This window comes from Hemitrygon akajei, chromosome 1, assembly GCF_048418815.1.
Source record: "Hemitrygon akajei chromosome 1, sHemAka1.3, whole genome shotgun sequence".
NCBI lineage: Eukaryota > Metazoa > Chordata > Chondrichthyes > Myliobatiformes > Dasyatidae > Hemitrygon > Hemitrygon akajei.
The window spans coordinates 109,999,871-110,025,742 of NC_133124.1; the positions used below are offsets into that span (position 1 = coordinate 109,999,871).

A 25,872-nucleotide genomic window follows, 5' to 3' on the forward strand; every position below is an offset into this window, starting at 1 on the left:
TCTACCTAATGGCAGCAGAGAGAAGAGAGCATGGCCCAGGTGGTGGGGATCTCTGATGACGAACGCTGCTTTCCTATAACATTGTTTCATATAGATGTGCTCAGTGGTTAGGAGGGCTTACCTGCGATGGACAGGCCGAATCCACTACCTTTTGTAGGATTTTCCATTCAAAGGCATTGGTGTTTCAATACCAGGCCATGAGGCAGCCATTTAATATACTCTCCACTGCACTTCTATAGAAGTTTGTCAAAGTTTTAGATATCATGCTGAATCTTTGCAGATTCCAAAGGAAGTAGAGGTGCTGCTGTGCTTTCTTCTGAATTGCACTTGCATGCTGGGTCCAGAACAGGTCCTCTGAAATAGTAAGACCCAGGAATTTAAAGTTACTAACCCTCTCCATCTCTGATCCTCCCATGAAGACTGGCTCATGGACCTCTGGTTACCTTCTTCTGAAGTCTATAATAGAAACATAGAAAATAGGTGCAGGAGTAGGCCATTCGGCCCTTCGAGCCAGCACCGCCATTCAGTATGATCATGGCTGATCATCCAACTCAGAACCCTGTACATGCCTTCTCTCCATACCCCCGATCCCTTTAGCCACAAGGGCCATATCTAACTCCCTCTTAAATATAGCCAATAAACTGGCCTCAACTGTTGCCTGTGGCAGAGAATTCCACAGATTCACCATTCTCTGTGTGAAGAAGTTTCTCCTCATCTCAGTCCTAAAAGGCTTCCTCTTTATCCTTAAACTGTGACCCCTCGTTCTGGACTTCCCCAACATCGGGAACAATCTTCCTGCATCTAGCCTGTCCAATCCCTTTAGAATTTTATACATTTCAATAAGATCCCCCCTCAATCTTCTAAATTCCAGCGAGTATAAGCCTAGTCGATCCAGTCTTTCTTCATATGAAAGTCCTGCCATCCCAGGAATCAATAATCAATAATCAGTTCCTTAGTCTGCCGACATTGATTGAGAGGTTGTTATGACACCACTTAGGCAATTTTTCAATCTCTCTCCTGTATGCTTATTCATCACCACCTTCGATTCGGCCCACACAGTGGTGTCATCAGCAAATTTGAATATGCCATTGTGTGCTTAGCCGCACAGTCCTAGGTGTTAAGTGAGTAGAACAGGGGCTCAGCAAACAGCCCTCTGGTGCACCTATGTTGATGGAGATCATGGAGGAGATGTTGTTACCATTCCGAGCTGACTGGGGTCTACAAGTAAGGAAATTTGTGATCCAGTAACACATACAGCATTGGATTTATAGCATTTGTTTAAGGAAACAGCATATCTGCCTCAAACTTCACCTGACAGGACTGTGTGTCTGTGATTCCCATGCAGATTCCATTTTTAGCTCCACTGGGGAATTTTACTTATTGGAACTCCCAGTATCAACGCTAGATGACCAGGGCTTTGTAGCAGGAGCACAGAACTGTAGATTGTGCCCTGGAACATGGAACAGTACTGCACAGGAACAGGCTCTTTGGTCCATTGTGATAGATATTCATTGTCTGGGGCCAGGGGACTTACCTTTTGTGCCAAGCTCAGCTTTCCAACATAGCAGCTGAAATGTCGAGGGTGGTGTTGAGTAAGATAAACTTCCAACTAATATTCTTTGTTTAGCTTCTTGTCATAAATGGGAGCCAGACTTCAGTTCTTAATGTAAATGGCAAACAATAATCAATCTAAAGTTAAAAGGACAGCTGAACAAGTGCACTGTCTATAGAACACAAGATGCAGGTTCATATCACCTGGGCCAATTTCTCAAGACTTGAAGTGTAAAGCAATGGAGTTATTTAATTGAGCTTGTTTCAAACCAGACAATATGGCTAAATTATTTAGTTCAAGGAAGCTTGCAGACCAGATTGATTTCATTACTTAGCACATCAAATGGCTGATCCGTTAGTAGTTGAAAGGTTTGAGTGCTTAAAGAGTCAGCTTCACAGCATTAATTGTAGGAATCGGGGAATTCTTATTTCCAGAAGCTTCTCGGCAGTTTGTGTAAAACGGTATCAGAAAAAACTATCATATACATGTGAAGTCGACTAAGTGGCAGAAAAACAATATAAATGTAGCGAGCTGGCAGGCTTATTAGTCATGGCCCAGGAACGTCAAGAAGAATGACAAAAACACAGGGTGAACTAGAATCTATTCTGCTGCCTTCAATTTCTGCAACAGATGATTTGTTCATCTGTGACTCATGGGTATGTTTTTTTAACTTATAGGAATTATATCTGTCTTTTGGAAATCTTTACTTCAGAAATCATTTGTATTTGGAAATCTATTTTAAGATCTTAAAACTCAGAGGTTTTCTATGTGGTTTAAGAATTTTGTCTAGATTTAATCATGTATCACTAAAAATAAATGAACTGTATTTAAACTTTGTTAGCTGGAAGTATCTCCTCCTTGGTGGGGGGGGAATCCACTGTTCAAATAGTGGATATTGGCAGCTAAACATGCCATGGAGGGTAAACCGGGAAGTGAGCTAGCTTTGAAGAGTAGGTAGTTACATTATAATCTCGCTTTAGTGAGGGTACCTGTAGCTTTCTATAACAGATAGGGTTTAAAGCTTTGCGGTCAGCAAACACAATACCATCACACCATGATATCTCTGCTGACTACAATGCCAGTTGAAACTAATCCCATCTGCCTATAAATGATCTCTCTCTCCATTCCCTTCCTGTTTATTTTTCTGTCTAAATACCCCTTAAATGTACTAACATATTTATTTTTACCAGGTATCTCTCACTCTTTGTGTAAAATAAAAGCTTGCATTAAATCTATAAATTCTCCCTGTCTCAGTTTAAAGCTGTATCCTCTAATATTTGATATTTCCACCCTGGGAATAAACACGGACTATCTACCCTATCCATGCCTCTAATAATTTTAAGTACACTTTTCATCATCTGACTGTTCAGAGGAAACAATCCAAGTTTCTCCAACCACTCCTTATAGCTAATACTCTGTAATTCAGGCAATCTTATAGGCACCTGTCTCCAAAGCACCATACCTGTAATACAGTAAACAGAACCAGAACCAATATTCCAAATGTGGCATGACTAAAATTGTATATACAGCTGTAACAAGACCTCCTGACTCTTCTACTCCATACCCAAACCAATTATGTTGATCTTTACTGCCATCATCATCTTTTCTGCCTTATCCACTTGTGTTGCTACTTTCAAGGAACTGTGGACTTAGACCCCAAGATCCCTCTGTGCATCAGTGCTCCTTTAGAGTCTTGCCATTTCCTTACACTTGACTTCCCTGAGTGCAACACCTCATACTGGTCCTGATTAAACTCCATTTGCCACTTTTCCAGCCTACCTACTGTATATCCCGCTGAAAAACCCTCTTCACTATCCATAACTTCAATAATTTTTGTGTTGTCTGTAAACCACCTAAATTTTCATCCAAATTGTTTATGTACATCAAAAACAGGGATCCCAGGTTCAGTCATTGCAAAGCACAGCTAGTCACAGACATCCAGACAGAATAACAACCCTCCATCACTACTCTCTGTCATCTTGGCCAAGCTGATATTGAATCCATTCTACCAAGTTTCCATGCATCCTATATCCCTTAATCTTCTAGATAAGCCTACAATGAGGTTCCTTGTAGAAAGCATTAAAGTCCATGTAGATAACATTTACTGCCATGCCCTCATCAATTATCTTTGCTCATCTCTTCAAAAAGCTCAGCGAAGTTTATAGGTATGATGCCCACACACATAGCTATTAAAACATAGAGTTATGCAGCACAGGAACAGGCCCTTTGATCCAACTTCTCAATGCCGATTGTGCTGCTCAGTGAGCTAGTCCCACTTGTCCACATTTGACCCATAGACCACTAACCCTTTCCTATCTATGTACTTATATAAGTGGCTTTTAAATGCTATTAATGTGTCATCTACTATTTCTGGCAGCTCATTCCAAATACACATTGCCTTTTGTGTGGAAAAAATGAGCTCCTTCAGACTTCCCTGATCTCCTTTTTAAATCTCTGACCTTAGACCCATTTAACCTCGTCCCATTTGCATTTGTCCCATTACCCTCTAAACGTTTCTATCCATGAACCTGTCTAAATGTCTTTTAGATATTGTAGTTGTACCCACCTCTACATCTTCTTTTGACAGCTCATTCCATATATCCACCATCCCCTGTGTAAAAGGTTTTCTCCATTGGGTTGCTTTTAATCTTTCCCTTGACTATCCCTAATGTCTATGAATTTTGATCCATTTCCACCTCTGTAACATCTAACTTCACACTGCCATGCCTGAAACTTTATCCCCATCATCCCGATCCTTGATTTCTTTAACTCTACCAATTCTAAAATGCACCTGACTGCTCTCCATTATTACCTTGACTGTAAATTTGAAGGGATTTTAGATTTCTGAATGGTCCATGAAAACTACCTTACTCTTCTGCTATTTTTTTGGACTATTTTATATTTCTTTTAACTTTTAGAAATTTTTATATGTACTATACTGCTACCACAAAACAATAAATTTCATAACATATATCAGTGATAATAAACCTGATTCTGGATGTCAGGAGAAGGCAGGAGCAGGGTATAGATTTAGGCTGATGGGCTATGGCGGAGTGCTCTGAATGGCTTACTCCTGTTTCTGCTCTCTGTTTCTGTCTTCCAAAGCTCTACTGCCTAGCTTTGACTCTGACTGTTCTATTCACTGTGCTGAGCGACATGGGTTCTGATTCAGCAATGCTTCAAATTTAAAAGTTTCATTTTTATTTTCACTTTTGCATAGCTCTCTCCCCTTCCCACCTTTGATGGTGTAGTACCATAGGTCAGAACACTTGTTTGTTGCAAATCAGCTCCTCCAAATTAATGGGTCTAAAATCAAACTGGATATCAAATGGTGAAGCAATTGGTTCAAAACAGGGCATGTTTCTTGCAGGAGTGTCTACACCTTTCCACTTGTCTGACCACTTTAATTTGCATAAAACAATGCCATAACTCTGAAATGAATTTCTCTCCTGTGCCCAGTTCTGGGCTGCTCCAAGTTTTCCTGCTAGCAGCACTTAGGATGAGGAATCTCAGTAAATTGCAAGTACCGGTAGTCCTTTTCCTCCACATACGTTAAATGATACTGTACCAGTTGTATTAGTGCAGTATTGTTATTGTTTTTTTACCTGGTTTTAAAATACCATGATGTCACTCATTATTTTGAAGCTATTCTCACTTTGAATATCATCACTGTTGTTTTCTTGTGTTCAGAGTTGATATTTTTCAATGCAAGTTAATTAACTAGTTCAATTTTGTTTAAGCTGAAAATGTGTGGCATTTAATTAATTGCCTGAATTATAAAGGAAGTATTTTCTGTAGGAGCATTTGATCAATATTTCTTCCTTCTGCTTCTACATTGTAGGGACTAGTGTCAGTCTATGATATCTCATTCTCAGAATGTTAATCATTCTAGTTAATGGTTGCAATTTCACTGTTAAATCTAAGTTAATAAGAATTGGTATTTTACTACATATGGAAGGTATGCCAGATGTGTTTTTGGATTTTACACCTCTTTAAGCTGCTGATCAGTTTGTTGAACTGTGTAAAAGGTGCAGACACGTTGATATTTACAATCCATGAAGCTAAAAAACACACTGCTTCCTCAGTCAGTAACTACTGTAAGTAGATGTGATTGGGAAAGCACTTTCAAAATTTCTCCACCTAGAAGGTGGTGAATATTGGAAATTCCCTACTCAAGGGACCTTGAGCTCAGGTCCTGACTATATTCAGGACAGAGATGGACAAACTTTTAGATATTAAGGGAACCACGGATGTGGGTCAATGCAGGAAGGTGAAGATCAGCCAGAATCTCACTGAAAAGCAGAACAAACACAAGGGGCTGAATGTCCTCCTTCTGTGGTTTTTTTTCTTTATGCCCATCCCTCAGTTAATTTTTAAATCATTTTACATTTTGAACAGGCTTTACATGCTGAGTTGTGATTATGTCCTGAAGGAAGTATTATGGAATAAGAGTTCCCAATAATTAGTGAAATGTAAACTATTCCTGTTCATAATGAACCCAGGGAGCTCTTACTTTGTTTTACAATCTTACCATTTAATGCATTGGTCCTTGCCATCAGTTATCAGAGTATTTTTCCGTCCCTGGGAGTTTGGAAGCTCCTTGGATGACAACATGATCTAGGATACCAACGGTAGTGACCTGTCATAACCTGCACTGGCCTTTAGTACCATTTGCAACAGTACTTTAGTCCTGTTTCTGGTGAGACAAAGCTTGATCCAAATCAGTTACAGACTAGAGGTGCAGATACAGACACCTGTTAGTAGACTCACTCACTTCAAATCATGCAAAGTACAAGCTCCCAAGGCTCCTCTGGTAAGATCGTGGCATGTGCAAATGCAGCTGCCTCTCAGGGCCAACCAAAAATTCTTTTTTCTTTGTAAACTTTGTTTCTTATGATCCAAAGACAGTTCTATTCCAAGAACCTCTGGTACTTCAGGGATAGTCCATCAGTGAGCTGCTCTTTGATCAGAGTAGTTGGATTGGTGTCGGCAGAGCGGCTGAGGTGTTGAAGGGGACGGTCAGGATGTGGAGAAGGAGCCAGCTGGAATGTTGAAAGAGATGATCAGGATATCAGAGGAACCTGCCAGAGTGTCAGAGGAGCCGGTTTGGGTTTGGATGAGCTGACCTGGCTGCAGTCTGTGTTGCTGCCTCTACTTGGAATTATCAAAGTTGGTGCAGTATAACCGAGGGAAATTATCTTGGACATTTCACTTGCAATTGCAAGATTCGGTTGGACAGTGATAGTGTAAGTTGCCACAGACCTGTTATCCTTGTCTGGAGGAGGAACAGTTGACATGGGAGCTGTGTAGCTTTGGTTGTAGCAAGGACTAGGCCTTAAGCCTTGGGCTTGCCTGCTGCTGCAGACCAGGTGAGAGACACGGAGGCGCTACAGTATGGTGTCCACACGCAGCTAAGTTCTGGCCTCTCCCATCGGTGCTGTCCTCCCATGTTCGAGCAGTGGAATTACAGGTTGGATTGCATGCACCTGCTGGGATACTGTACCATTGATTGCAAGACATTGTCACACAGGGTCTTGGACTATGTATATGTTTTTATTTTAAGTGAATATGCTTCTTTGCTCACTATTTTGAATTATGCTACTCGCTTTTTGAATGTCACTCACTATTTTTGAGTTTGCTTGCTACTTTGAATGTTTTGCACCTTGGGCCCCAGAGGAATGCTGTCTCATTCAACTGTATCTATGTATGAATTGAATGATAATTAAACTTGATTTGGTATCTTCATACAGTAATCCACAGATTGATGGTTTCCCTTACTGTTGCCTCTTGTTTGTTTCTTTCCTTCCTTTCAGTCACCTTGGACCTGGAATTCTTGGATCAGTGAACCTTCACAGTACACTCCACCTAAAACATCCATTCTTGCGTAAACCTCACACTATACTCTAGATGTGGTCTCACGAAGCCCTGTGTAATTGTAGCAAGATATCTTGTTCCCTTGTAATTCAGTTAAAATACCATTGGCTTTTTAAACTGTTTGTCAGCATTTTTAGAAATATTACATCAGTGGCTTTGCCCCCTTGAGCTTGATTCCATTGCACTCCTGGCTACCTTCCCTTGCTGTATTCTCTGTAAATGAAGTAATTCAAACTGTTTTAACTCATTACACCCTCCGTTATAAAAAGCCACGGGGGAGAGAACTTAAAGGCTTTGTAATTCCCTGAGACCCTTAGAATCCCAAATGCTTCAAAGAATTAACACTCAATCTCCTTCATCCCCTAGTGTTATGGGCAAATTGGATTATTGTACTGAGGGATTTTAATTTCCCAAACTTTGACTGGGATTGCTTCAGCAAAGTGTTTGGGGGATTGAGGAGGTGGGGGTTGGGGGAATTTTGAGGTGTGTCTGGGAGAGCTTTTTGACGCAGTATGTAGTAGACCATTAAAGAAAGGAGGTCTAATAGACATTATTTTATGAATGCAGTTGGTCAAGTGGAGGGACTGTTAGTGGAGAGCATGTTGGAAATAGTGACCATAAGTTCTTACATTTCAGTGTCATGGAAATAATAATAGATGGACCAGGAATGAAAAAGTCTTAAATTGAGCTGGGAGGCCGATTCATTAAAATAAAACAGATCTTAGCAAAGGTAGATTAGGAACATCTACTTGGGATAAGTCTACATTTGCACATTAAGAAGCATTCAAAAAATAAATTGTGTAAGTTTGGGGCCATTGTGTTTCTGTAAGGGTGAAAGTCAAGGTTAGCAATAACTGGGAACCCTGCATGTCAAGGGAAATCAAGAATTGAATAAAAAGGAAAAAATAAACGTATCACAGGATATGTGGGAGGCCAAGAATATAAAAGGCGAAGGTAGGTTCTTAGAAAGGAAACAAGTATGCAGAAGATGGATTTGCTGGCTATCGTGGGGCTGTAGGCATCTGCTGCTGCTGCTGCTTGGGAATTCAGTTCACATCCGCGTCTCTGACCTTCTGACAGTTTATAGGAATGGAACCCTTTGTAACCTGAGAAAACCTGTATAGACTTGTGGGCCTAACGTTAGCATCTGAGAGGATACTAGAAAGGACTGACAGGATGAATGATCACTTGGAAAGATGGGGACAAATCAGAAAAAGCCACTATGACTTTGTCACGAAAAGTTCCTATCTGATTATTCAGAATGGATCTTTTGAAGAAATAACGAAGTATATTAGATGTGGCTTACATGGACTTCATTACAGCTTTCAAGAAGGTCATGCATGGGATACTGGTCCAAAAGAATAGGGTGCATGCGATCCAAAGCAGATTAGAACAAAAGTTGGCTTGGCAATAGGAGACTGGGTGATTGATGGAAGAGGGCTATTTTTGTGATTGGATCCCTGTAACTAGTGGTGTTTCTTGGTGCTGAGACCCTTCCTGTTTGTAATATGTGGATTACTTGGATGTGAATGTAGGAGACAGATGACACAGATTGGTAGAGTTGTTGACAGTGTGGAGGGTCGTTTGCAGCTATAAGGTGATATCAATGTTTGTGAAATGGGCAATGAAATGGCAAATAGAGTTTAATACAGTAAATGTGAGGTAAAGTACTTTGGAAGTACTAATGAGGCTGGGACATACTGTACACCATAAATGGTAGGGTCATTACACTGTAAGAAAGTTGTGATAGAGCTGCAAAGGGTGTGGAAGAGAGTCACCATGATGTTGCATGGGATAAAGTGATTTAATTATGAGGATAAACTGGCGAGGCTTGGTCTGCTCTCCCTGAAGCAGAAGAGGTTAAGAGGGAACATGATTGGAGTATATAAAATTGAAGGGTAGTCTACAGGAATCTTTTCCCTTTCAAAGGTGAATAAAACTAGAGGACATAGATTTCGGGTAAAGGGTAAGATATTCAGAAGGGATCTGAGGGAGAAATTTTTCATCCAATAGCACTTAAGTGTCTAGATATGTGCTTAAATCATCTAGATACCTACTGGCCAAGTGCTGAAAATTGGGATTAAGGTGGATGGGTGCCCACTGGTTGGCATGAATATGGCGGGCTGAATTGCCTACTTCTAAGTTATATTTCACTACAGCCTTCACAATCCAGTGTGGAATGGGGCAGGGTGGTGGAAGCTCCATCCCTTGATATTCCTACCCATGATCACCACTACAGTTCAGAACACCACCACCAGCGTGATCTTCTGCAAGTTGTATACTGGGCTGACTTGTCAAAGAGTCAGATGCAAGCTCTGGTGCCAGGATAGATGCAGCAAGCACTGCCATATGTAGATGCTACTGGCTGTGTCTTCCCATCTGCTGGATTGGGTTTACAGTGAAGAATGAGTAGTGTGTACACTTTTCTAACTGGCAGTAGACACCAAATACTAGGCTGCTGTTCCCTGCACCACCCCATCAGCCCAAGAGTTGCAATACCACATTTTCTGAGTCTGCAGGGTTTTTGAAATGAAACAGAAAATGCAGGAAACACTCATTAGGTCAGACAGCATCTTCAGAAAGGAAATAAGAGTTAACATTTCAGGTTAATGACACTTAGTCAGAATTAAAGATTGTTGACCTATTTAGTTAACTCATTTCTCTTTCCACAGATGCTGTCTGATTTACTGAGTGCTTCCAGACTTTTTGCTTTTATTTTAGACTTCCAGCCACTCATATGAAGAAACATATGAAAAAACAATCCCTCAGCAGGACCAACGAGCATTGCCAGGTTACAAAAGGAAAAACAAACTGTCAGAGCTAGAAATCTAAAATAACAGTTACTGTGAGAAGGTGCAACTGAACCAGCAATACCCATGAAGACAAAAGATTTGATAATGCCTTAAATGTGAGGCCTCTCCCTGGCGTAATAAATGCAGATGAGCATTCCCATGTGCAGACACTTCACTGAGATAGTTTATTTAACTGGGGTTTTGGCTGCAGTACAATCTTTCATCAGATAGTAAGTGCTCTGAGACTGTGTTATTATATGTTTGTCCATTCTAATGGTTGTGATAAACCACAAGAATTACATGGTTGCCTACACAGTCATTTCAGCCATTAAGTGTATGTTGTTGTCTTTACGATAATTATGTTCTTCTAATAATCACACCCTCCATGAGTACTTTCTGAATTTTGTTCATACCTCAGCTACATGGAATGTACAGATATTAATATTTTCCACAGGACAACTGTTTCTGACTTTGTGCCAGCTCTATTACATCTAAATGCTTCACTTTAGATTCTGATCTTTCTCTGAGTTGTGGAGATGATGCAGCTTTACCTGGGATTGCCATATCTTTGTGAAGTACAATATCATGAATTGGACAAATACCACTATACTTGCCCAAGGAAATTATCTATTTTTACCAGAAAATAATTAGTGGGTAATTGCTGAGCTGTGAAATACAGAGGGTTCGAGTATTTGAGTGCCTGATTTTCTAAACACTCATATGATAGGGGCATAGCAATTAGGAATGGTAACCATTGCAAATTTTTAATGTTGGGGAAATTAGGGACAACTGTAGGGAGGTAAGGATTTGGTTATCCAGAGCAGTGGTAAGACCATATCTGGAGTACTTTGTACAGAAATGGTCTTTTTGAATAAGGATGGATGTTTGTGTATTGGAAACAGTTCAGAGAAAATTTCCTATTGTACTACTGAGACCAGGTGGGTTGACTGATGAGAGGTTTGAAAGGCCAGGCTTGTATTTGCAGGATTTGAGATGAGTGACAATGAACTTGAATAAAACATATAAGATCCTGAGGGGTGTTGGCAGTGTGAGTGTGAAGGGGGATGTTTTCTTTGTAGGGAAAATCTAGAACCAGGGCTCACTGTTCAAAGGATTACTCATTTACAGAAATGAAGTGATTTATTTTATTTCAGAGGAAGGTGAATCTTTGGAACTGTCTTCCTTATAGAGAAGAAGCAACTCTGAATACTTTTAAGGTAGCTGTAGGTTCCTGATAAACAGAAAGATTACTGCAGATAGTTTGTGGTTTGGAAGCTACCACCATATCAGCCATGATCTGATTTAAAGCTGGGTAATTGTGAAGGGTGAGGGTCTGTTTCCACTCCTTATTCATATTTTCGTGTATCTGGACTTTAAGAAACCTTATGAACAAACTGAGAGCGCCTAATATTGGGGTAATTTGGCATGGATTGAATATTGGCGAATGACAGAGAACTGTAGGGTAAGTATCACTTTTGGATTAGAATGGTGAGTTCAATGGAATGCCACAAGGATTACTACTGAAACCCCAATGGTTCATCATTTCAGTCAGTGATTTGGGTGTACACCCTGCTTAGGCAGCGTAGGCTGTGCTGACTGGGCCACGCCTACCACATGAAGGATGGCTGCATCCCAAAAGACACCTTCCATGGTGAGCTGGCTTCAGGCAAGAGAACACTGAGCGCCTGCAACTGCACTACAAGGATGTCTGCAACTGGGATTTGAAGGCACTGAACATCAACACTGAGTCCTGGGAGGAATTTGTAGCCAACTGCATTAGGTGGAAAAATACTCTGAAACAACACTTTAAGTCAGGTGAGGAAAAATTCCTGAAAGCTGCAGAAGTCAAATGGGCCCACGGAAGGAAAGTTGCATCTCCAGCAGAGCTGAGATCACTTATAGATGCAACCATTGCAACAGAGGCTGCCACTCTCTCATTGGTTTCGTCAGCCACAGGCAGTGCTGCACCAACAACGTAGATGGCTCGGATGTAACATCCATGGTCGACCTCAACCACATAGTTTGGGTGTGTGGCTGGAGTCATATCTCCAAGTGTCCACGGATAAGATGGGTGGAATATAATGTCAGAAAACATGAGGTCATCCATCTGCTCAGAAAAATCAAAGATTTTTTTTAATGTCGATGTCTACTGAAACAGGATGGCTGGGGAGTGTTTGGAGGAAGGGGTGGAGAAGAAGAGGTTGGGAGGGTTAGAGGAAGTGGAGAAGGAGAGGGTGAGACAGAGAGTAGTGACAGTTTTCCAGATTAGTTCCTAGATTGCAAGTTCAACCTCATGAGGCGTGGTTAAGAATGCTGGAGCTATACTCCTTTGAGTTGAGAAAATGATGGGTGATCTCCCTGAAATATACAAAAGGGTCTCAGGATTCTGTAGGAGAGGTGCAGAACTGAGTGCTGTTTGGGGAATCTAAAGCTGGCGGTCAAAATCTCATAATCAGAGGTCAGCTATTGAGGTCAGGGAACAGGGGAGTTTTACCACAAGCAAATGAACCTTTGGAATTCGTTCTGCTGCCACTCTGTAAGGAAATCGAACTTTGTAGTTTTATGGCAGTGTACACTGTAAGACATTAAAAATTACTATAAGTTACCATAATAAATAAATAGTGCAAAAGAAATAGTGAGGTAGAGTTCATGGGCTGTTCAGAAGTCTGATGGCAAAGGGGAAGAACCTGTTCTTAAAACTTTTGAGTGTAGGTCTTCAGGCTGCTGTACCACCTCTCTGTTGGTGGTAAGGAGAAGGCATGTCCTGAACAGTCTGTCCTTAATGATGCATGATCCCTTCATGAGATATCTCCTTTTGAAGATACCCTTAATGGTATGGAGGCTTGTACCCATGATGGATCTCACTGAGTCTACAACCCTCTGCAGCCTCTATTGCTCCTGTGCACTGGAGCCTCCATGCCAGGCTGTCATACAACCAGTCAGAATGCTCTGAATGGTACATGTGTAGCAATTTGCTAATCTTTGATGACATACCAAATCTCCTCAAAGTCCTAATGCAGTATAGCTGTTAGCATGCCTTCTTCATGATTGCAGCAATATATTGGTCCCAGGACAGATCCTTTGAGATGTTGACATCCAGGAACCCAAAACTTTTCACCCTTTCCCCTATTGACCCCTCAATGTGGACTGGTGTGTGTTCTCTCAACTTCCCCTTCATGAAGTCCAGCAATTTCTTGGTCTTTCTGGGTTTGAGTGCAAAGTTGGTGTTGCAATACAACTAAACCAGCCGATCTCTGTCACACATATGTGCCTTCTCGCCACCATCTGAGGTCCTACCAACAATAGTGGTGTCATTGATAAATGTTTGAGCTGTGGCTAGCCACGCAGTCATGAGTGTAGAGAGAATGGAGCAGTGGGCTAAGAATTCACTTTGAGTTGCAACTCTGTTGGTTGTCCACGAAGAGTAAAGTGTTATTGTGATCCACATTTTAACTATGGTCTCCCAATGAGGAAGTCAAGGATCCAGTTGCAGAGGGAGATTCAGAATTCAGGGTTCTGAAGCTTGTTGATTAGTACTGAAGGAATGATGGTGTTCAAGTTGTAATCGAGAAACAGCAGCTTGTTGTCACTATTGCTGTTATCCAAGTAATCCAAGGTCAGTGAGAGCCAGTGAGTCTCTGTCCATTGTAGATCTATGGTGGTGGTAAGCAAATTGCAGTGGATCAAGGTCCTTGCTCAAGCAAGAGTTAAATTCCAGACATAATCTATCACTCAAAGCACTTCAGCACAGGGACTGAGGTCAAAGATCTTAATGAGTGACAGCGCACTCATGAAGGCTGAATTGTTTCTATTTTTTTACTCATGTTCATATTCAGATTGCATTTGGAACTTGGTTTCAGAACATGCCTAGGATGAGTAATATTTCTGTCTTTCCCCACTATTTACTATGAATAATGTACTGTTTCACTAGTTTCAACTGCCTTATTTTGGACACATTGTTTTCCATTCTAACTGTAGTATTTTACCTATGTACAACAATTGTACAACAATAGGATGTTTAATTGTCCTCATAACCAAGCACGACCGTGGATAACAATTCCAGACAGAATACTGTTTCATTCATCTAAATATTTTACATTGCATTTCAGTACTCATTTGCTTTTATTACTGTTAGTATTTATTTCATGTCAGTCTTAAATTCTGTCTTAAAATAGGAAAATTAATTTGCCAGCCCTTAATACCACTCTTTATAAAGTTTTGTAACAATACCCTCGAAACTTCATTTACTTCAATGCTACGTACATCTCACTAAGTCAAGGACACAGAAAAAATAAGCAATGTAAAATCTAATATCCATTATTTAATTCAGGAAAAATATTAAATATTTTTCTTAATTTTTGTCTATTTTTTAAAAATTCTCATCCACGTTCACTTGCTGAAGTTAACCTTCTTGTATGGAATGACCAGCTCAACAGTGTTGTACAACCCAGAATTAATAACCTAGGTTACACAGCTTAAGATCAGGGCATCTGTATATGCCAGAATAGAATAGTGGACAAACTGTCTCTTCTTTAACAGTGTTTATTAGCTTACATCTGGAAAATCTGCTTTCTCTGGCTATGTTCCAGTCTCCAGAGGGAGGGGAATATTTGTTTCAGCATCTGATGAAAGCCTTTTTAGACACTCCCCCTTTCTCCGGTGGTCCACAGATTGACCAGATTCAGGCAAGACTCAGCCTCTACCGGTTGTAGTGACTCTTAAGTGCATAAAATAAGAAAAATGATTTTTAGTTGCAAACTGAAGAATCAGTGCACACAGGATCTACTTTCACTTCCTGTTTTAACAACAGATTCAACAAGAAAGGTGATTTTCAGATCCTGTCGCTCATGCTATGAATTTTCACTCTTTCTGTTGATGATTTTCTAAGATTTATAATTTTTAAGTTTTGCTTTCAGTTATCACTCCCTAAACCATTTACTACTTGAATCATTTTCTTTTTAAAATACTTAACAAAAGAGCATGGTTGTTGTACCGCAACCCTAATTTGGAATGCTCCCTCACACCAGCTCCTGCAAGCCTCTCTTGCTAATTCACATTCTGTCAGCAAAGAAAACTACACACTATCCCCTAAATGCTCAAAGGTACCTCAGAAAATATGATTCCATAACATGCAAGGAGTGTTAATTAGAAACTTCAGTGTGATGTGGGTTTTGTTATAGTCAGAACTCCAGACTCCCAGTCATTGCAGTTCATAAACACATGTAGCAGCAGTGCTGATTTAGAAATTGCTAAAGGGAGATTTATCTTCTGTGATTATAGCATTGCTCTTTTGGAAGAGATTATGATACTTCCTTTGGTATGCTTTGGGAAGCTGATATTCAGTCTGAATATCACCACATACCATCATTCCAATTGAACTGTTCTTTACCATACCCTGAAAATTTCACAATTAATGATAAATGAAACCTGTAGGCCACAAAACATGTCCACAGATTGCAGTTTTGTGTCTCTGCTGCTGCCCTTGTTTGGAATTATTCCACCTCCTGATATAGCTGGTAAACAGTAACCTCCATTGTCAATGTACAGAACTTGCCACAGCCTCCACTATTCTCGCTCACAGCATCAGTTCTCATCTTCTGCACCCCCCCATTGTCCACCATCTGGGTCTGTCCCATGTGGCCCATTCCTCTTTGTGTGCTGAGTACTTGGGGCTTTTGTAGTGTTCTTTCCCACCATCCTTGCTTCTCTACCTCCAGCAAGCCTAGGACTTCGTTTTTGCTTGCTGTTTTTCCTGACCTACACGGTACCCTTTAGAGGTATTACTTCTAAACTTAATGTTGACTTGTACTAGTTAACGAGATCTGTCATCGCCTTCCAATGCTGTACTCATTTCTAACTGAATTGGTCTTCTCTCACCCAATATAAGAGCAAACACAGTGTATTTGACCCTTGCCAAAAGCTTTGTTCTCTGGGCTTAGTCACCCTTCCTCAAAGCTCCTTATTCATTTTGCACCTACTTTCCTGGCCACCTGCACAAACTGCTACCTCATTGGGCAGAGTCCCACATGTCCACCATCCCCTAAAGAAGTCACCTATTTCTGTTGACTTTTGAGCCTCAAATCTCTAGCCTGAATTTGAGATTACTGCACCAAGGCACTGCTTACTTACATCCACATTCTCTCAAGCTTCTGAGAGTTTGCTTTTTTATCATCTCAAGGCTTTCATGCTCATTATCAAACCTAGAGTTCTATAAACTTACTCAGAATGTAATGATTCATATTTGACACAGCTCCACACACTTGGCACTTACCCCAGCTATTCACAAGTAGCTTCTGTGTTCATTTTAAACTTTCTCCATGGCTTCACTCTTTGCTACTGCTACTACCTTCTTTCTTTTCCTGTGTTAAAAGCTCAAAACTGTCTTGGCTGGAGACTGGCTATTCATTTCAGACCTGGCAGGGTCTGCTTTAGTTTGGGCTGGCCTTTGTTTAGACGGGTGGGTTTGGGTTTGGTAAGGTTTTGATATTATATCCAAAACCTCAGGTCCTCCCACTCTCGTGTCATCTGCACCAACCTCAATATAAACCATTCTATCTTGGTCAAATATCCCCTCATAAAAACATGGGCTGAAAGATTATTCCAAAGCGTTTCTTCAGTTGTGCTGCAGCCCATTTGCTATTTCTTTATGTAGCTGCCACTATGGGTGTCACTACCACCAAAGAGCTGATTATTGACTTCAGGAGAAGGAAACTGGAAGCCCATGAGCCAGTCCTCATTTGGGGGATCAGAGGAAGAGAGGGTCAGTAACTTTAAATTGCAGATGATCTGTCTTGTCCTGAGCCTATCACACAAGTGCAATTATGAAGAAAGCAGAGCAACACCTCAACTTACTTAGAAGTTTGCGAAGATTCGACATCACATCTAAAACTTCAACAAACTTCTATAGATGTGTGGTGGAGAGTATACTGACTTCTTTCATCCTGGCCTGGAATGGAAACACCAACTCCCTTGTATGGAAAATCCTACAAGAAGTAGTGGATATGGCCCACTCCATCAGCCTTCCCCTTCTTTGAGCACATCTACACAGAGCGCTGTCACAGGAAAACAGTATCGATCATTAAGGACCCCCACCATCCAGGCCATGATGTCTTCTCACTGCTGCCACCAAGAAGGTACAGGAGATTCAGGACACACACCACCAGGTTCAAGAACAGTTATTACCCCTCAACATCAGGCTCTTAAACCAAGAGGGCTAACTTCATTCAACTTCACCTGCCCATCACTGAACTGTTCCCACAGCTTCATCAACATGAGAGGACTCTTCATCTCATGTTCTTGATATTTATTACTTATTTATTATTATTATTATTATGATTTCTCTTCCATATCTGCACAATTTGTTGTCCTTTCCACATTAGTTGGTTGTCTGTCCTGTTGGGTGCAGTTTTTCATTGATTCTATTGTGTTTCTTGGACTTACTGTGTATGCCCGCGAGTAAAAGAATTTCAGTGTTGTATATGGTAACAGATACATACTTTGATAATAAATTTACTTTGAATTTTGAGAAAATTGTGATGAACTACAATTTTCTGTTACTATTCTGTTAGGGATGGAGTCCTATGGACATTTTTCTTGACTAAGAGGTTAGTAGATGAGAGCATGTCTTGGCCCCACTAATGACAGTTGTTATTTACTAGATTGTCATGTAGCCATGTTTCCATTTTGTTTTTCCAGTACATTTCAGTCTACAAATGCCTAGCCTATATACAGGCCATACAAATGACTGAACCTTTGGGAGACTAGCAGGATGGATTTGCCAGCTGCTGTGAAGTTGCAGCAGTTTCATTTAGTGGCTATGTTGTGACTAGCAAACCACTCAGTTACAAAAGGCTCACAGAAATGAAAGCCATCAGTAACCTGTAGAGGACCTGGAGTTTCATCAGTTTACTGAGGATAACACCTATAAGTACCTTGTGACTGAGAATAACTTGCTTCTGCTCCAGTTCTATTGGCTTTGACGTACTGATGAGTCCAATTTGGGACTACAGGTTCTTCCACAGATGGAACAGTAATGCTGGAAGGAATGGTGGTGTAGTTTGTGAGGTGGTACATTCCTTCCACTGTTTCTGCCGCATTTATGTGTGCTCCTTGATGCAGTGAATCAAGATTCCTAATGCAATCCTGGGTGATGTTCCTCCTCTGAGTGATTATGGACCAGGGAGTACAAGTTGTCAGGTCAGATGTGCATTTCGTAAGAGGGTTTTAAGAACAACTTTGAATTCTATTCTCTGTACACCTTTTCACCTCTGACAATTACTGAACTCCACTGGCAGAGAGCCCGGAAAGGGATGTCTACCTGGGAATCTGGTAGATATGCAGATGTCTACCTGGAATCTGGTGTCAGATATGCAAATGTCATGGCCTCTCCAACAGGCTGACAGATGGTCATTAGAGTCTCAGTGCTGGGGATGTTGGACTGGGAGGAGACAGTAATGGATATTTGAAGATCACATTGATTGTGTTTAGGTGTGGTTGAATCTCCTGTTTAAATATGGGAACAACTTTTCCTTGTGTTCGTTCTGGTGGTTTCCAGTGACTCACAGATTTTGTACTGCAATTGGGCTCATCTATATGTCCATGAGGATGTACTCATTTATAGCACATCTAAAATCTCCACTTTGCTGGCTCCCAAGTTCCAGAGCACACATATGAAGTCCGTGAATTCTGAGTTCTGGGTGTTCCTGCTTGCAAGTTCCAAGCAGTATTACATACAAAGTTAACTGTTTCCTTCACATACATGTTCACAATGCCAATTAGCTTAGCCAACATTCAAAATATTACCAATGGAAGTATGTTGTTGACTCTAGTTCAGTTTATTCTCATTAACAGAATCTTTTGGAGTGTTATCATTCTAAATGATCTTGTTTCATGTGTGCTGCAATCTTTCCATTTCTATTACAGGCTATGTCTTCTTACTAACTTCCTCCTGTTCTGTTAGGAGGTGACCAACTGAAATGTAAACTCCATTTGTAATTCACCGATGAATACTTCGAGCACTTTTTTTTTAGGTATATGCTGCATTTTGCTTTTGATAGATTTCTCCCAGTTCGATAACCATGGTTATCTGTTTGCAATTCAGGCTTTCAAACAATCCCAGAATCTGAACTGGAGGAGAGAACAGCAGACCATTCTCCTTCAGGAACGTCCCAGAATCCCGCACATATAAGGAAGTCAGAAACTGGTAGGTGGAAGATCACTTATGTTCTTACAGAACTTAGCAGTGTTGCATTTTCATAATGACTTTGGACTTCTGTCTTTTGATTATTATCCTGGAATTTTGCTGTGAAGTACTTAGCTGAGGCAAATGAGTGAGACCTGGATAGGGAATTCCTCTGAGATTGGCAGGTACTGTGAAGGCATGCTAAGGGTCTCTGGAGTGACTGGTACAGGCCCCAGCATCAACCAGTTGTCGATGAAGGGAAACAATGACTTTTCTTCCTCTTTTGTGGAGCAGTCTCTCTGCTGTGTACCAGGACCAAGCAGCTGTTCCACAGTGGAAGGTTTCATCTTCTGGACAATAGAGTTTGTTGTTCAGCTTCTAGTTGTCTAATTGATAAACTTTTATTTGTGGAAAGCTTTATCTATTGTAAGCTCTTTTTTTTTAAGAATGGAAATGAAGGATTCTGGTTTAGTTTGATCAAGGAACTGAAATTAATTGTTTGACCTGATCAAAGACTCTGATATCAGTGTTTACTTAAATTCTGCAGGCAGCCAGCTAATATTTAGTTATTCCACTGAACTCGTGTTTCTCTTGATAGCTGAAAAATAACATGAGGATAGTTTCATGATGGTTTTATTTCAATGAACTGTTAGCTTTGAGTAGATGGTGTTCATATCAGAATGTCAGCTCACATACAGTATAAACCATATCCTTTATATTGTTGTCAGCTTTGATATATTTGCACCTCTTTTTAAACCGACTTTTTTAAAAAGCACATTTTGTAAGCATCTGACATTGACATAAATTATTCTCATTTTTAACGAGTCACACCATGTTGAACTGGGATAATAACTAGTTGGCGTAAGAAAGCACAGTTGGATGTTAATAAAGTCCTTTGTCCGTGTGTTAATACAGTAAATGCATCAGGTGGTGTATTTTTAGTTTGGATTTCAGGCACCTATTAGCAAATTCCTCATCTTTGTTGTAAAATGTGGTTCAACCATCATTTTCAAACTTAATTAGATGGGAGCATCAGGTTAAAAATAAATGTCTCACATAAAATACACAGCATCATTATGGACATCAAGATCAGTTTGACATCCCTGTAGATTATAATATCCAAAATCCAACAGCTACCCCTTGGTAGGGTGAAAGTTAACTGTGTTGTTTGAGCTATTGCAGGACAGGTCCTAAAGATCCTTTGTGGAAATCTCATCATTGAAATAATTTTGGTTGCAACATCACATTAGGGCTTAAAGTGTTCTCCACGTTGTTTGATTGTGTCTTAGACCCTGAGCTGTAACAACAGTAATAAAATGGGGCTGGGCAGAATGGGTGTGTGTGTGCAGTGAGTGGTGATTTACTGATTTACCTCATTTAGAACAGACCTTGTTAATCATACAAAGGTTATTTATTTGAAACAAGGAATCTATCATTGATGTAAAAATTCCATGAAGGAAGCTGGCATTCATGTCACAATACTGGCTCAGCTGATCCATTTAAGTTATTTCTACAGGGATGCTTGCTCTGCTGACACCTGGTGAGAATGTTGTACACCTCACTTCTAGGCACAAGAACAGCCATTGGGAAGATGCAATTATAAACAGATTGTCCAGTATGTTCTTCACAAATCTGACAAGAATGTCCTTCAATCCCATCCAATGTCCAACTGCATGGGCTGTCTTCACTCTGATAACCACATGAGAGGCACTTTAACCCTTACCTGCCTATAATTTCTTGTAGTTTTTTACTCAAGTGCCAGGTGTGTGATTTGTTCAGGTGCCTGGTAATATTAGTGCTAGTGAGGTTCAGACTGTAGTTCAACAGCTTAGTGTTATGTTACTTCTGTTTAAATGTACCATGGGTTAACAGTGAAGAATCATATTCTGGAAGAATTAGAGAAATGTATTTATAGTAATAAACAAACATGTCTTAACCCAGCCATGTGCTGGAACATTCTAGCAATCCCGCGCATGCTCAGTGCTCTGTCCAATCATGTATTGGCACATCATTGCATGTGATATCACCACATCTTCCTTTCCTTAAAAAGAAAAAATAAATAACAACATTAACCAATAAACAAATCTATATCAGCTAACTGAAACTCTGAAGTTGGCTCTTCACTATCTGAGCCATGACTCTTCTTGTGCTTCTTCTTTTCCTTCTTTTCTGCTTTAAGCTTTTCTTTATGTATCTGAACTAAACTTTTTGGTATACTCGCACATGCCTCCTGGTTGGAAGCTGGAATTTCAGGTAAGCAGTTCATGCTATCCTCCTCAGCAATCTGCTTCCCTGCTTCTGCTTGGAATGTATCTTTCCTAATTCCTTCCACTTCCATTTGTAATGAAATACGAATCTTCTTTTCTTCATCTAATTCATTCATAAACTGTGTAATCTCTTTCTTTATGCTGAGACTTCATCATTTCAATACAACTTCTCAATTCCTTCACTTGTGCTTTCACTTCTTCCTTATACTGTGCCCACTCTGAGCATTCTTGCTCTAGCCTGTGATTAGACTGAATCTCATATTCTCTCAGTGTCTTTTTCATTATCGCTTGCATTGAAGCAACCTCCTCCTCCCATTGTTTTTTCATATCATCAATTGCCTCCTGTTTGGTCGTCTCAGAAACTACAGCTACTGCTTTTATATTCTCCATGTCAGCATTTTTATAAAGTGCATCTATATAAAATTCCTCACGTTCATCTTCAATCACTGTATTTACTTGTTTCATTTCATTTTCCTTCTTTCTACTTCTATAACAGTACAAAAAATGAGTAACCTTACCACAGTTGTAGCAAAGTTTGCCACATGCAAAACACTGATTTGGGCGATGTTCCCGCACACAGCAATCACATGACTTTTTTCTTTCAAATGCCACCTTGCTCTCTGTCAGTTTTGTCGACATATTATTATATTTCTTGATATGTTCACGCTTTTTACAGCATTTACATCGCAATTTTCAACAAAAAGCTCTTCAGCCTGCGACATTACAGTCTCAAGCTTTGCAGAGTGCGAAAGCTTTTTCAAAATTTAAATCTTGCTCTCTCAACAGCCTTTCTCTCAGAGCATTATCTGGAATGCCACAAACAAGTCTATCTTTAATGAGAGAGTCCGTGAGCAATCCAACCCCGTAGCTCTCTGCGCACGTGAAGAATTTAAATCGCTCATACGTTAAATTACGCTTAGGTATACAAAAAACTTCAAATCTGCCCATTATTGACTTTAAATTGAAATTATCTCCATCTTCAAAGACAAAATTATTGTATAACTCTACTGCATAATTCCCGATTAAATGGAGCAGGATTGCAGCTTTGGTTTTGTCCGCTTTTCTATCAGCTCGAATCGCCAATAAATATATTTCAAGCTGTTGCTTGAATATCCTCCAATTCTCAGCTACATTGCCAGTTAGCTGCAATTTTGGTGGGGGGTTGTAAACCTCCATTTTACTGTTTACAATTAAGAATTTTTTCTTACTTTTTTTCGATTATCTTCAATTCTTGATTCTCCCGTATTATTCTTCCAGAACCACACCTGACAACCCTTACTTCCATTTAAACGTACAGTGGGTTAACAGTGAAGAATCATATTCTTGAAGAATTAGAGAACTTTTATTTACAGTAATAAACAAACATGTCTTAACCCAGCCATGTGCTGGAATGTTCTAGCAATCGTGTGCATGCTCAGTGCTCTGTCCAATCATGTACTGGTACATCATTGCACGTGATATCACCACACTTAACAATGAGAAAAACAACAAAATTTTCAGTAGCACAGCAGTGTGACCCTCATCAACCAATCACCGCTCTGTTCACTGTTGTACTTTGCTGTATGTCCGTCACTAGAAAACTTCACACACCTTCCTCCCAATTTCACAGTCTCCTTTGGCATTATGCACTCAGTTAGAAATTATTGGTTGCATTCTTCATTTTTACAGTGCACTTGTATATTTAAATCTACTTTAATAGAATGAGTGCTGAAATGGTATTTCATTCGGCTAAATTCTTGCTTCTGGGCTAGGAGCAGGTTTACAAATGTGATTGTATGGATAGTGCCTTGGGTGCTTTTGCTTACACTGCAGATTGCTATAAGTATTGACCCACAAAGAGTCACTGGACAACATTAGGAACATATAAATAAGGAGCAGGAATAGGCCACTCAAACCTCTTCCTCATTTAAAGGAATCAGTAGCTGATTTGATTGGAACCTCAGCCTCACATTCTCAACCACCCCCTCGCATCTACTAATGTAATCAAAAACTCTGCTTCCACTGCTTTTTGAGAGATCCAGAGACTTACAAGTTGTCTCATTTCTGTATTAAATAGACTACCTAATTTTTGAACACTCCACCTCCCTTCCAGATCATGTATGTTATTATAAAGTCCCCCTCACACTGTTAAATTTCAGCAAATACATCAAGCCAATGCAGACTTTCTGCAGAAGACATCCATCTATTCCAGGTATCAGTCTAATAAACTTCTGCTATATTGCTTCCAATGTACCAATATACATAAATAAGGAGGCAGATGGTCTGCACAGTACTCCAGTTGTAATCTCTACAATACCCTATATGAATGAAGTATATCCTGCCTCTTTCTTGTATTCAGTTCCCCAAGGAATCATCTGCAATATTTTGTTATCATTTCCAATTAATTTTCTTTTAATTTTTCATACCATAATGGGTGATTTCACATTTTATACTTCTTTTCTCTGTTCATTCACTTACCTAGCTCTACTCCTTTGAAGTCACTTCCATCTCTTCTCAATTTACTTTCCTGCTAAACTCTGCTCAATTCTTCCTAATGTGACAAACCAGCTACCCCAGGAATCAATCTGAATCACCTTCTCTGCATTCTCTCTCGCTTATGTTTATCCTTCCTTTGATTGGGAAAGCTGACTTGAGCACATAAAAATGAAAGAATCAGAATCAGGTTTACTATTGCTGATTGTATGACGTGAAATTTGTTGTTTGTGGCAACAGTACTGTGCAAGGAAGCACTGCAAAGAAATTGGTGCAGGTCTGTACGAAATACCAGTAGAAGAGTAACCAGTTCAGTCATTGCAAACAGGTTATATCAGCAATGTTAGTGGAACCACTGTAGGGTCAGAAGCCTCCACAGCCATGTACACAGTGTTCTGGATGTGGTCTCACCAGGGCCCCATGTAATTGAAACAGGACTACTCCTCACTGGTGCCATTTGCCTTCCTAATTACTTGCTGAGTCTGCACATTGATTTTTGTAATCCCAGTACAGGGATGTCCAAGTCCCCCCGGATTTAACCTGCCATTTTGCCAAATGGATGACCTCATACTGTTCCACAGACTACATAACCTGTTACATCCCACATTTCTTGTCCCCACAGTAATAGTGTCCCATATACCCCTATCTCTAAGGTAACCATGACCCACACACACACCTACCCCCACAGCAACCATGTCCCACTCACTCCTGTAGCCCCAGTAACCATATCCCAAGCACCCCCTGTTCCTATGGTAACCATGTCATGACAACCCCTGTCCCCATGGTAACCACATTACACAGGCTTGTGTCCCCACAATAACTGTGTCCCATGTACTCATGTCCCACTATAACAGTGTCCCACACATTCCTGTACCCACAGTAACCATGTCCCCCCACATATCATCACCATAATAAATGCATCAGATATACACCTGTCCCCAGGGTAACCATATCCCAATGGTAACTGCACTCCTTTCCCCAGGGTTGCAATGTCCCACGTTTAGTGTGTATACGTGTTCTTAAGTGTGTCAGAGCAATCCAACAGCTGGCTTGCCTGGCTTAGCTCCAAGTAATGAGCTTCTGTAATTGCTCTTTATCACTGGACTGCTTCAGGACTGGTTTAATGGAATTAAGAGCATGACCTTCAAGCACAGCAGCCTTGGTCTTTTGTCCCACTGAAGTATGTGCTTTCTCCATGAGGAATTGATTACTGTATCAATATTAATTCCACTTATATTTCACTTCAGTTGGTGCCTTATGAGACAACACTGTTTCAGACAGAATTCACACAGAAAAACACCGAAACCTTTTTCAGCTGTGGCCTTTGAAATTAATTCTGCTCACTGAATGCATTTCACTCTAAAATCCAGTTAAGGTGTCTGTATTGTCTCATAAGGAAGGTGGGAAATCCACACAATTACAGTAATGATCCTGAAGCTTCTTGGACATTGATGGCCATGATTTAGGAGCACGTCACAGTCCTGTAACAACTTGATACAGTGAAATTCAACCAACACACACAAAATGCTGGTGGAACACAGCGGGCCAGGCAGTGAAAGATGGCAGCAAAAATCTGATTCAACATTCCCTCTGCCAGGACAAAAAAGCTTCCTGAAATAATTTGCAAGTCTGTATCCCTTAAAATTGATATGACAGTCCTCCAGATGTCCAAAAAGCAGTATCATTAAATATCTTCCCTCAGTGTCCTCCATTGCATCCTCAAGTCCCTGATAG

At 40.3% G+C, this 25,872-nt stretch overlaps 1 protein-coding gene across 4 annotated transcripts in view; it reads left to right on the forward strand.

Moving 5' to 3' along the window:
- Positions 1–25,872, forward strand: part of bbs9 (Bardet-Biedl syndrome 9) — a 372,439-nt gene that overhangs the window by 272,443 nt on the left and 74,124 nt on the right. For all 4 annotated transcript variants that reach the window (XM_073049830.1, XM_073049803.1, XM_073049822.1 and 1 more), the window contains one exon: positions 19,319–19,420. In XM_073049830.1, the coding sequence (XP_072905931.1) occupies positions 19,319–19,420 (102 nt within the window). The remainder of the gene's footprint in view (positions 1–19,318; positions 19,421–25,872) is intronic.